This window comes from Meriones unguiculatus, chromosome 3, assembly GCF_030254825.1.
Source record: "Meriones unguiculatus strain TT.TT164.6M chromosome 3, Bangor_MerUng_6.1, whole genome shotgun sequence".
Taxonomy (NCBI): Eukaryota; Metazoa; Chordata; class Mammalia; order Rodentia; family Muridae; genus Meriones; species Meriones unguiculatus.
Genome location: NC_083351.1, coordinates 165,545,998 through 165,558,712, shown reverse-complemented (window position 1 = coordinate 165,558,712; position 12,715 = coordinate 165,545,998). Strand labels below are relative to the sequence as shown.

Genomic DNA, 12,715 nt, shown 5'->3' with positions numbered 1-12,715 from the left:
TGCCCCTCCGTAAACATCGAGACCTCAAGGTGATTTCAATTGTGGTCTCACCGATGATACTTATGGAATGTACGTTTTTACTTTCCTTGTTGTGCTTGGAGAACAATGATCTCTTTTTGATCTATAAGAGATGATTTAGTTTGCAACTCAATTATGCATTGAGGAAATCATATCAGTAGAAGAAGAATGTTAAACTGTCAAGTTAAATTGTGTGTGTGTGTGGAGGGGCTTAAACTTAAGTCCTAAGTGAAAAGAAATAACTGCTCTTCACTTCAAAGAGGGAGGTGGGGTTTTTTTTGTTTGTTTGTTTGTTTGTTTTAAGATTTATTTATTTAATATGTATACAGTGTTCTGCCTGCAGGCCAGAAGAGGGTGGCAGATCTCATTATAGATAGCTGTGAGGCACCATGTGGGTGCTGGGAATTGAACTCTGGACCTCTGGAAGAACAGCCAGTGCTCTTAAAGTGAGGGAGATTTCCCAGAAAGATAGAAGCCTATGAGGTGGGACTGAAGAGCCGCAGCTGTAGTAGCTTGGCATCATTCACCTTAGAACTGGGGAGAAGGGGCCTATTTGGGCATCCAAAGGCCTCTGTGGGCCATGAGCAACAGAATATAATGAGCTTTACCCTAAAGCGGTCTGTTCCCTTAATAAAATTCAGGAGAAGCATGGAGATGTCGCTCAGTTGACACCCGCCTCGTACGTACAAAGTCCTGGGTTTCGTCCCCAACGCCACATAAACTGGGTGGTACACACCTGCAGCCCAAACCCAGGAGGTGGGGGCAGGGGGATCGGAAATTCAAGGCCAGTTTTGAGGTCTTTGCCACCAAGCCTGACCACCTGACTTCAGTTCCTGGAACCCACGTGGTGGCAGGAGAGAGCGACTCCCACATGCTGCCCTCCCACCTCTCTGCACATGCTCATTGGTGCGCACAGAAGACAGACGGTCGTTGCTCTTGCAGAGGACCCAGGTTCTATTCCCAGCATCCACTTGGTGGCTCACAAATTTGCGCAGCTCTAGCTCCAAGGGGTGATGCTCTATTTTGACCTTTGGGGGCGCCACATACATGTAGCATACATACACACACAAAAATAAATGTTAAGCAAAAGAATTGCTGGGCCAAAGCGTAGGTGCATTTTCTACTTGGTCAACCTTTCACTTGCATTGGTATTTCTTCTGGAAACTTCTTATTCATGCTCTCAGTCTGTTTCTTTTCAAGATTTGTGCCTTTCGATTTTGTCTGTGTGAGTGTTTTGCCTGCGTGTATATATATGTACTTCACCTGTGTCGAGTGCCTGCAGAATCCAGAAGGGGGGGGGCGTCAGATCAGAGGCTACAGAGCCACTGTGTGCCATCTGAGAACTGAACCTGGGTCCTCTGCCAGAGCAGCCGGTGCTATTAACCACCGGGTCATGTCTCCAGGCCCCTTAATCTATTTTAAAATAGAGTTGTTCACACTTTTTTAGAAACTTTTTTCATTTTTAATGAGTTTTGTGCTTTTGACAATCTCTCTCTCTCTCTCTCTCTCTCACACACACACACACACACACACACACATACACACACACACACACACACACGCATGAAAACATGTACTTAATTCACATCAATCACCCTCACTCTTACTTCCCTCTCATCCCTACGATTACCCTCTCTACCAGTCCATTCCTCACGTTCCTCTTTTCCTTTCTTTTGTGACCCGCTGAGTTTAACTATGGCTGTTTGTGATCCTGGAACTGCACATTAGCGCATAGCAGACACATGACTGAAGACAGTGCCTGCCTCTCACTCAGAAGCCATCCACATCGCTCAGTTCAGCGGGGAGCGGGGGAGCTACATGGACCATTCCCTGACATGACTGACTGATGACAGGCTGGTTTCCAGCAGCCAAGGCTGCTGTGAGATCATGATGGTGCTGGCTGCCTCCCGCCCACAGGGCAACACTTTGCAGCCTTCTCCCTATCCTCACACTCTGACAGTCTTCCTGTCCAGAACGCTTTCTGTGGGAGGGAAATGTAGTCATGTGACGGATTGTTAAGGGAGATCCTCCAATCTTTGACGTCTTGATTTTTTTTCTGAGTTGCCAGTGTCATCTCAACTATAATTGAGAGGTGACAATCATTGTCTTGGATGTTTTTGCAGAGTCACGTGATTTGTCCTAGGACCTCAAAGCCTGTACAGACCTGGCTGAAGCTTCCCACTTTGTCATCAGCCCGAGTTCAGAGGACTGAACTCCTTCTGGGTGCACAGCCCGTTGTGTGATTTCTCTGTGTGTCTACTCACACCTCTGCTGGCTGTGCCTTTCCATCCTTCCTACAAACCAAGGTAGACGATGCTGGTCCCTTCAGGGTCGTTGAAATCATCTTCTCCACCAGGAAGCCCACTGAGTGAGGAGTTTGTTTTCCTGCAGCTTGCTTATACTTTGGATGGGATATGGCGCCGTGTCGCCAGCTCTTACGTCACATTTTACACGTTTTAAGTTGTTTTTGTGTTGCTTTTAGTCAGTCTTCACACAAGCCTGAGAGGTAACTGGACCTGTCGATGGAGCCCCATCTCTCCCAGGTTTGGGGAAAATTGGGGAAACTAGTGGCGTGTACCTAACTACCCAGAATCCAGTGCTCTTTCTCCTGGCCCATTCTGCCTCCACACAGCCTAATGAAAATCTAATTTGAACTCTATGGCTGTTTTCAGAGTGGGTTTTGAAACCCCACAGTATGGCACTTGCATCTGTTTAAGCTTTACAGCTCTGGGAATGCCTGAGGCCTCTTTCTCTTGCTACTGGTCACCCCCCCCACACACACACACACATAAGGACCATATGTGTCCCACGGATAACGGTCCAGCAAGTAAAGTCTGGTAGCCTGCATAGTGATTGCTCATTGTCCTTTGTCTGCTGTATTCTAACACTTTCTCCCCTTTTCTCATTCTTGACTGTCAGCCTTTCTGCTTTTCTGTTGTTTGTTTTTAGAGACAGCTCAAAAGTCACTGTGTAGCCCAGGTTCGCACTGAACTCAAGTTTTGTTATTTGTTTTGATAATGTGTCGTAGAGTCCAGATTGACTCACACTGTGTAGCCAAAGATGATTTTGAATTCCCGAGTGCTGGGATTGTAGGAGTGGGCCACCATGTTTGGCTTGCTGGCACTGAACTCATAATCCTCCTGCCTCAGCCCCCAGAGTGCTGGGGACACAAGTGTGTGCCAGCTCCTCCCCTGCCCCCCATCAACCAATAAACTGTTTAACGTCTATTAAAATTAGTGTTTACAAAGCATCTATGTATTGTTTAGTGAAAATTTGTATTTATTTAATTTTAATGTTTTTTTTTTAATGTTCATACGCTGGGCCACACGCCCTTTACCACTAATCCAGAAATATTTCCACCACCCAAAAAGAAATCCCAGACTCATCAGCCATTCTCCATTCTCATCTCCCCAGTTCCTGGTCACTATTTTCTCTACTTTCTTCCTTTTCTGATTCACTTATTCTGAATATTTCATAGAGAAAGAACCATGGGCTATGTGAGATTTCATGTCTGGTAGCTTTTATTATGTGCACGATGGTTTTAAGGAACAATCATGCTGTGGCATGTGCTGACACTTTGCTCCTTTTCCTGAGGGAATAGTAAATATTCTTTTGTGTGCACAGGTCACATTTACTTATCCAGTCACAACTGCCTGTAACTTCAGTTCCAGGGATCTGACATCCTCTTGGTCTTTAAGGGCGCCTGCACTCATATGTACATGACACACACGCATGTACACACACACATGTATACACACACTTACAAATTCAATAAATATCATTTCGTGGATTCTGTTCAAAAGTTAAATGTGCTACTTTCTTTTATCTCTTAGGTAATGTACATCAGTAACATAGACTTTGCCATATCTAATAAGCTTCAAGAAAACTAGCTTCCCTGCCAAGTCCCTACAAGAAGCACCCAGTAGCTCTGACACAATCGGAATCCAAAACAAAACAGAACAAAACACAGAGAGGGCCATGGTGTCTCAAGCGGGTAATCCCACTACTTCATAGTGTAAGCCTGCTCTGCATAGCAAGTTTCAGGCCTGCCAGAGTTACATGGTGAGACCCTGTATCAAAGAAACTATGAATCAAAGAAACAAACAATCTGTTCCATCTTAAAGAAACCCCAAACAAATGGCTAATTGAGACACCTATTAACACATACCAAGGCAGACATTGGCCAGTTCTTCCAGCATCCCTCAGTCCCTGTGGCTTCTCCCAGCACTTCTCACCCCATCCCTTACCCCAAACCTTTTCCTTCCAGGATCTGGGCCTCTCTTCCTTCCCCCAGCCTGATCCCTATATGACTCAGCCATTTTGGCTTTGTTCTTCTGGTTCCCATGCACTCTCTTGGACCTTTGGCTAAACACCCCCTCTCTGGCCTCCTCCTCTCAAGGTCCGGTTGAGTCTGGTCTCCTTCAGAAGTCTCTGGCCGTTTGTTCTCTCCCTCATATCTACAATAAAACCTTCTCCGAAACCATACCTAGGAGCAGGCACACCCTCATTTTCATTCACAGACACAGAGAAGACTAACGGTGACTCGGTGACTCGAGTAGACTGGATCGTTCAGTTTCCCCCAAACCGAGAAATTCAGTCAGCACACCACACCTGCCTCTTAGAGGGGACACAAGGAAAGCTTTCCTGCTTGGTTGCCAGAACCTCAAAATCTAGTTGTACACAGTTAAGGGCACGTTAGCTTCCTCTGAAGAAAATGCCCTGAAGAGGAGTCAGGCTTGACAGGTACTGAGTCTGCTGTGACTCTACTAAACTTTGATGAAAGTGTGGGAGAGACTGGACCCTCCCGCAGGGACCTTCGAAGGGGTATCTGCAGGGTGGAGCGTGGAAGGCTTCAAGGCAAGGGGTGGGAACACCATCCAGGAATGGAGCTGTGTGAGAATTCTGAGCGCTTGGGAGCAAACTCCTAGACACTACGCGTCTTTCGACTGTTCTTTCTAAACATGGGTTTGTGCTTGGAATGTGCGTGCATGCCCCTCCCCGCTGTCATGGGTTTACTTCCGATTGCCAATTGTCTTACATTTGTTCTTCCAAAATGTTTCCAGACGTGGCCTGTCCTCAAGTTTGTACACAGTTTGAAGTCAGTGAACTTTGCTCCTCTGCCCCTGCTTAGCCTTCAGAGTGTAAGTTGTCTGATGTTCTGAATAAAGTTAACTATCGCGTGAGGCAGAAATAAAGTCCACCTCACTTGTAGGCACCACTCTCCCCTGCCTCTAGATCTGTGACAAAAGGAAATGACTATTTTTTCAGTTCTACAGAGAATGAGTTTTTTTCCTGAAAGAGGGTGAATTGCCTTAGTCTTGTGGCCTGGAGTCAGCTGGGGCCTAGCCGTGGGAGAGCTCTGCAGAGATCTTTGCAGGGATGGGATCCCTCCGATAGCTGAAGGCAGCACCATCCGTCCCTCGAGTTGAGGTTGGACTGGACAGGCCAGCCATTGTGCAATGTTTGTTTGGAATGTTTACCCCGCGCTCTGTCTCCCACCCGCTGAAATCCAGGGCAAGCCCTCCTGCAGATGCAGTCTGCACACACTTCAGGACATTCATCTTATGATTTTTTGGTTGAAATTCTCAAGGCATCATAACCCCTAGCTAAACTACTCAAGCGTTACAGTAATTTTCTGGTTGTTGCAATTCTAATTATTCATTAACAAAACCCCCGGTGTACTGAAACAATTATTCGTGTGTCACAAATAACCACAAAATTGTGCTAACCAAACAGGAAGAGGTGTCTTAGCCCCTTAAAGAATGAGGTGGGGAAGCCCGTCTCATCATATGTAAATAAGGGTCATCAGAACTGTTTTTGATGCGCTGATCTTACACATATAAATACCTGTTCATATCCAGACGGTCTGAAAACCAGCTTCAAAGGAACTCAAGATTATCAGACGTCACACCCTTCCTGGTCATACTGGTAACATTTTTTTTTTCCAATCATAATTAGCTTTGTCTTATAAAGCATTTAAGAATTTACCCAGTAACATTCTAGCTCACTTTAGCAGTTTAAGTATTCATTTTGTTCTTTAAGTATTGTCTTAAATGTTCTCATGTATTTATAATATGTTTTCATTTTACTTATTTTGCCGTGTATTTTGGTATGTTGCTCTGAGAAATACTCTAGGTTATAGTAGGACTTTAAAGTAGTTAATGACTAAAAATAAATTGTAGAACAGTCACAAAAACTCTATAGACAACATAGATTTTTTTTTTAAAAAAGATGTATTTATTTTTACTACTTATGTGAGAGTGGTCTGTTTACATGTATGTCTTTGTACCACATGTATGCTTGATGTCCAGAAGAGGATTTCAGACCCTCTGGAACTAGATTTATAGATAGTAGTGAGCCCCTCTGTGGGTGCTGGGAATTAAATCTGGGTCTTCTAACAAGATCAGCAAAGGCTCTTAACCCCTGAGCTATGTCATCGGCCCCTACTTGGACTTTGTTTTTCTTCTTTTTTCTTTATTCTTCTGTCATAAATTACATACGTGCCCTCCTCCCAGCCTTCTCCTTCCCCCCTCTTTCTCCCCCAGATCCACTCTTCTCCTTTGTCTTCAGAAATGAGCAGCCCTTCCAGGGATATCATAACCAAACATGGCACATCAAGTTATAACAGCATTTTAAATTTGTACAAAAGTCAAAACATCGGAATAATATTTGTTATAATACAGTAGAAAATGGAAAACTGGCCCCATTTTTTATGTGTTTGTTGATCTATGAAACAAACAGTCAACACCATTATATAGAGGAGCAGGAAGGCCGAACACCCACCACAGAGCTTGGTGATAGTGTGTTGCGAGCTCATATGCAGGTGCTGGGAATCAAACCTTGGTCCTTGGCAAGAGCAGCCAATGCTCTTAACACAGAGCCATGTTCCCAGCCCTTCCACATTTATGTTTAATAATATTTTTGAGTTTGGTGTGCACACCAGGAGGCAGGAGGCCGAAGGGGGTGGGGGAGGATCGTGAGTCCTTGCTAGCTACACAGTGTGACTTAGTCTCAACTAACTACAGTACAACATTTGCTTTACTTACAGATAGAGTTGAAAATGAAAGTGGTGGTTCTGATGGCTTTCCTTGTGCTCACAGCCCACTGTGTACCTGTAAGTAGCCCCTTAATGTCCTGCAAACGAGCTTCAGTGTATACATTCTGAATTTTCAGTTATACTCAGTCCTGAAAAAAAGGACAAATAGGTCACCCTGAGAGCAAAGCAGCGCCTCCATTCTAGGGGTTCCTCTGGGCTTATAAGGAAGTGGCTCTTCAAGCTGCTTTGAAAGACCTTGCTACAAAAAACCAGATGTAGCCCATGGGAGCAGGAAGCTCTCCTGGCCTCAGAGCACAGGAATGGCTCACAATCTTATCTGTTCTTTGGACTCCTTTGGGAAAACTCAAAAAGTCCTGACATGTGGGTGCCACTCCCCCAAATCTGGCCTAACTGGTCTGCGGTTTGTGCCAAGTGTCAGGAGGCTCAAAAGCTTCTGGGGTTTCTCCACCATCAGCTGGGCTGAGGAGCAGTGATGGAGGAAGAGGCACATTCAGTGAGAAGCTTGCCCTGCAGAGAGCCTGAGTAAGGCCGGTCGAGACCAAACAGCCCAGGTTGTCACTGCAGATAAAGAAGAGAGTGACTGTCAGGCTCACAGGTGGGTTGGAGGCCTGCAGACCAGGTGTATCTCAGGGCAGCTCTGAGACACAGCCCAGCACTTTGCCGATGACTAGGCCAAAGGGCTGCCATGTTTAAGGGCTGGCCATCTTGAGAGGATATGGCTCCTTCTTGACTTCTTCTGCGACACTGCGGTCTCAGGAAGGCTTCTGACTGAGATTAACGTGTCAGATCTGGCCACCCATTCTGTCAGCAGCTGTCTCTGGAATATAAATACGGAAGACAGGTTGATCTTGCCTGGTGCCAGGATGGCTTCCTTAACAAAGACATAGAAGGATCCCTCCTTCAAGGGATTCAAATCGAATTTCCCAGTTCTCCACTGTGACTGTCGCGACAATGGATGTCCTCCGTCACCATGCCTTCTGCCTCTCTGTTTTCACAGGTCTCAAGATTCCCTGGCAGGATTATATTCTGCTATCCTTTCTTAAGATGGAAGGTAAACTCTCCTCCTCCCTTTCCCTCCCTCACTCCTTCCCTCCATCTTTAGAAAGATGATATAGAGAGAAAACAGATGGCATTTTCAAAGATGTCATATTAAGTATAACTAGACTTTTTTTCCAAGGTAAAGTCAGGCGAGCACTGGGGCAGGATAGCCAGGGACGGGCCCTGTCTGAAGGCTGTGAAGCCGCAGCAGGGAGCTCTCCTCAGGGCCGCAGCCCTGTTCACCTGCTCCAGGTGAGCAAGCCCTCTCAGCAGTCAGCTTGTCTCCTCCTCACCTCCTTCTGGAAACAAGAGGATAACAGAAGCCATGAAATTCCACTTACACATTTAGCGAAGAACTCAAGGAGCTGAAGGGTCTTAACGTAGAAGAGGAGTGTAGTTTAAGGCCGAGGAGATGTTGCTATTAAGCATCCCACGATATGTTTATGCGTCCAGTTTTGTTATACTCCAGTCCATAAACAAGCTCAGCTCTCATGCGTCAGGAATAAATGAATGGGGCTGGAGGGTTGATGGCTCAGCCGACAAAGTGCTTGCTGGGTGAGGACCTGAGTTCAACCCCAGAAAACATAAAAAGGCTTGGTGTGTTGGCATGCACTTGGTATTCTGGTGCTGGGGAAACCGAAACACGTGCGTCCCTGGGGCTGCCTGCTCAGCTGGTCTAGCTGCTTAGAGAGCTCCAAGCCAGGGAAAGAGTGTGTCTCAAAATGAGGCAGGTGGGGGAATGACCACTGAGGTTGTGCCCCAGGCTCCACACAAATATGCACCCACCAAACACACACACAGACAAACACACACACTGTCACAACACACTGTAACACAGACTATCACCAACACACTGTCTCACATACCTTGTCTCACACACACACATAGTCATAAAACACAGTCACACAGGCACAAAATAAACAGAAGCTACTAATTACTTACTAATTAAGTTACTAAGTTAATACGATCAAGTTGCTAATTAGTCAGAGAGTAATAAAACATTTTCTTTCACCTTTTTCATCTCCTGCCAGAGTGCTCTCCTCTCAGCTATTCATGTCTCATAGTCTAGTTTTGCCAGACACAGCAATTATGATATGCAAATCTCTCTTCAACTTACATGTAACATGTTCCCTTAGAGGACTTTCTGCCCATTGGTAAACTTTTTTCTTTTGGTCAAGAAAGCTGGCAGGCAACTTTGTTTTTATTTTTAGCCACTGTATTTGACTCAGATTTTACTCTTCAACTGCGGCCTTTTGGTATTCTCCTGTTGCTCTGAATCTTCCTGAAGATGCTTAGAATATCTTGATAAGCTCAGGCTTATGCTCAGAGATGGCTGCCAAATGGCTTCTTCGTTCATAGTTTGAGGAGAAGACAGGAAACAAGTGAAATGCACACGCCCACAATTCCAGCACTCAGGGAGGATGAGGCAGGAGGATAGCAAGTTCAAGGTCAGCCTGGATCAGAGCTTCTATACGATGGCCCTGGAGCAATTTGTATAATTGTTTTCTTAAAAGAACTTTTCTCCAGAACATTGAAAAATAATCTTAGCCAGGCGATGGTGGCACACCCCTTAATCCCAGCACTCTGCAGGAAGAGGCAGGGGGATCTCTGGTGTGCAGAGTGAGTTCCAGGACAGCCACAGCTGCACAAAGAGAAACCCTGCCTCAAAAAACAAAACGACAACAACAAAAAGAAAAACATACTAAAAAACATAAACAAATAACAAGCAACCGAGGTGTAATTGCTCTCTTTCCTTTCCTTGCAGTCATGCCAGAGGCTGTGTGAACGCTTAAATATCTGTGTAAGTTTTCATTCTTGGTTTTCCACTATGATAATGCTCAGAGAGAGTGAAAGAGGGAAAAGCAGGGAGGAGAAGTGTTTGACAGCTTTGGATACACTCCCAACTCATGCCTTCTTTTGAATAAAAGCCTAAGTCATCATTTAGGATCTAAAATACCCAACCCATAAGAAAAAAATTACAGTTATGTACCATTCTTTGAAAATGCTAAAGGCAGTTTTCATTGAAAATGCTAAAGGCAGTTTTCAATTGTGTTATCTATCAAAATATCTGAGAATAATTTTTTTTAAAAGAAAGAGAACACTTATTTAAAATCACATAATTATAATTTAAAACAGAACTACTTTAGAACTACTTTTGAAAAGTTCTTCTTTCGGACCTGGAGAATTGGCTCCATGGTTAAGAACACTTGTTACCCTTGCAGAGTGAGGACCAGGTTCAGTTCCCACAGGGTGGTTCATGACCATCTATAACTCCAGTTCCAAGGGATCAGATGCCCTTTTTGACCAAAACTCACACACACACATACACACACACACACACACACACACACACACACACACACACACACACATGCCCTGTGTTCAGGGAAAGATCCCCAGCTGAAAAGGACAGAAGCAGAGAGAGAGGAGGACACCTAGTGGCTTCTACAACATGCACACACCCTAAGAATGAAAAAAAAAATTAAATTACCATGCACATTTGAAGAAGAAGTAGAGGTGATAGACGGGAACAAAAAAAGGAAAAAAAATAAATAAATAAATAAATAAATAAAGGTCTTGTTTAGAAATCCTTCCTGCCCTACATATATCACTGCCTTATTACACAAAATAGCTAGGTGCTTTTTATGTCTGAATACCAGCTATGCCATTTTTATGTATCAATTTTTTTATAAGCAAGTTTTTCTTGATTTCTGTTTTTATCAGAGGAAACCACCGATGAACAGAAGAACCACCATGGTCCCATCATTTCCACCCACAACAGAAGCTGACCTTTCCCTGACTTGGAGTCCTCCTGCTCCTACTACCCCCGCTAGGCGGGGAGATTCCATATAGGACAGCTCCTCACAGCCCAGACAAGCCTCTTTCCCCAGTCAGATCACACTACCAGCTCGCGGCTCCTGTACCACCGTGTCCCTTCCTGTATGGTGCCTCAACAAAAAGCTTACGTCACACTGCTTATTATGTGATTGTGCTGGACAGTGTTTGTCAACATGAGACAAACATACACGTACACGGGAAGAGGGCATCTCTCTTTTTATTTCCCTTCATTTTATGTGCACTGGTGTTTTGCCTGGATGTATGTCTCTAGGAGAGCGTCAGATTTTGGAGTTACAGACAGTTGTGAGTTGCCACATTTGAAATTTCAACCTGGGTCCATCTGGAAGAGCAGCCAGTGCCCTTAATTGCTGAGCCATTTCTCCAGCCCCAGGAAGAAGGAATCTCAGCTGAGTAATTACGTCCATCAAATTGACCTATGGAAATGCCTGTGGGGATATTTTCTTGATTCTAAATGATGTAGAAGAGCCCAAGGACTGTGGGTGATGCAGTGGAGATCTAGCAGATGCACCTGGCTATATATTAACAACAAACAAACAAAACTAGCTGAGCAAGCTGGGGGAGCAAGCCAGGAAGAAGCTTTCTGCACGGTCTCTGCCTCAGTTCCTGCCTTGAGGCTCCTGCTTTGGCTTCCCTTATTGATGGATGTTAATCTCTAAACTAAATACAGATTTTCTTCCCCCAAGTTTGTTTTGTTGTTCAGTGTTTTACCACAGCACAAAAAGCAAACTAGAACAGTAATATTTATTAATCATCTCACCCACCATTACCAGCTTTAAAACATTTTTAAGATTTATTTATTTTTACATATGAATATTCTGTTTGCGTGTATGCCTGCCTGACAGAAGAGGGCATCAGATCCCATTACAGATGGTTGTGAGCCACAGTGTGGTTGCTGGGAAATGAACTCAGGACCTCTGAAAGACCAGCCAGTGCTCTTACCCACGGAGCCATCTCTCCAGCCCCATTACCAGCTCTTTAAGGAGGAATCAGGAAAATGTCAAAAGTCTGGCTTGGAGCCAGGGATTCCCTCACACAGAAGAATGCAACCTGCATTCTCTGCTGTAGGATGATGGTGGGTGAAGGAAGGGTCTGTCCCACCCCTTGAGCAGACTACTTGGGGTGTGTCTAGCAAACAGAGGGGCATTTTGACTCTTTGGATTGTGGTTTAAACACATAAAGCTGCAAGGCTATGTATGCATTTACATTCTCCTCAGTTGGGAGGGAAGGCTGTAAGTCTCTCCCTATCTGTCCACAGAGCTCTAGAAAGCAAGCGAGCAAGCAAGCAAGCAAACAAACAAAAAAAAACGGGGAGTCTATCTTTCAGGAAGAGAACAGCAGCAGCAGCAGCCATGGCTCATCGGCTGTGAATGATGGTCACAGGCTATTTGTCCATCCATCCCTCTGGGTGGAAGGTCCCTACATGCTGTTCATAAGGGCTTTACAGGCTTGCTGGGAAGTGTCTATCTTTACAGCTGGCAGTAACGGGGTCATGCCTAAATGGCAAAGAGGATGGAGTCAGCGTAGGAGACAGAGCTTATGTAGCACCATGTCACCGCACCAGGGAGCTTGTTGGAAACGCAGAGGAATCTATACTCTCCAGCAGACCTCTGGGAAGATGCAGGAGTGCCAGAACCCTACACTCCTCGGCCACAGAGCACCAGAACCACATCTTTACTCTAGGGCACTGCAGGCATAGCAGCCCATTCCCCAAGTATGGGAGTAGCTTTCACACTGAAAAGTTTG

General features: G+C 45.1%; 1 protein-coding gene across 1 annotated transcript; it reads left to right on the top strand.

The window, feature by feature from the left end:
* The first annotated feature begins 5,847 nt into the window (after positions 1 to 5,847).
* On the top strand, positions 5,848 to 11,583 carry LOC132652819 (endotoxic shock protective protein U9-ORF-like). Its single transcript, XM_060378740.1, has 5 exons — positions 5,848 to 5,946; positions 7,067 to 7,132; positions 8,073 to 8,126; positions 9,879 to 9,914; positions 10,838 to 11,583. The coding sequence occupies exons 2-5, from the start codon at positions 7,079 to 7,081 to the stop codon at positions 10,964 to 10,966; spliced, it is 273 nt and encodes a 90-aa protein (XP_060234723.1). The 5' UTR covers positions 5,848 to 5,946; positions 7,067 to 7,078; the 3' UTR covers positions 10,967 to 11,583.
* Positions 11,584 to 12,715: the final 1,132 nt, after the last annotated feature.

What these genes read in the sequence shown, in the direction of transcription:
- LOC132652819 (XM_060378740.1), top strand. Translation starts at nt 7,079, where the DNA reads ATGAAAGTGGTGGTTCTGATGGCTTTCCTTGTGCTCACAGCCCACTGT. An exon ending in TCACAGCCCACTGTGTACCT is followed by an intron (nt 7,133 to 8,072) that starts GTAAGTAGCCCC and finishes CTGTTTTCACAG; the next exon opens with GTCTCAAGATTCCCTGGCAG. An exon ending in ATCCTTTCTTAAGATGGAAG is followed by an intron (nt 8,127 to 9,878) that starts GTAAACTCTCCT and finishes CTTTCCTTGCAG; the next exon opens with TCATGCCAGAGGCTGTGTGA.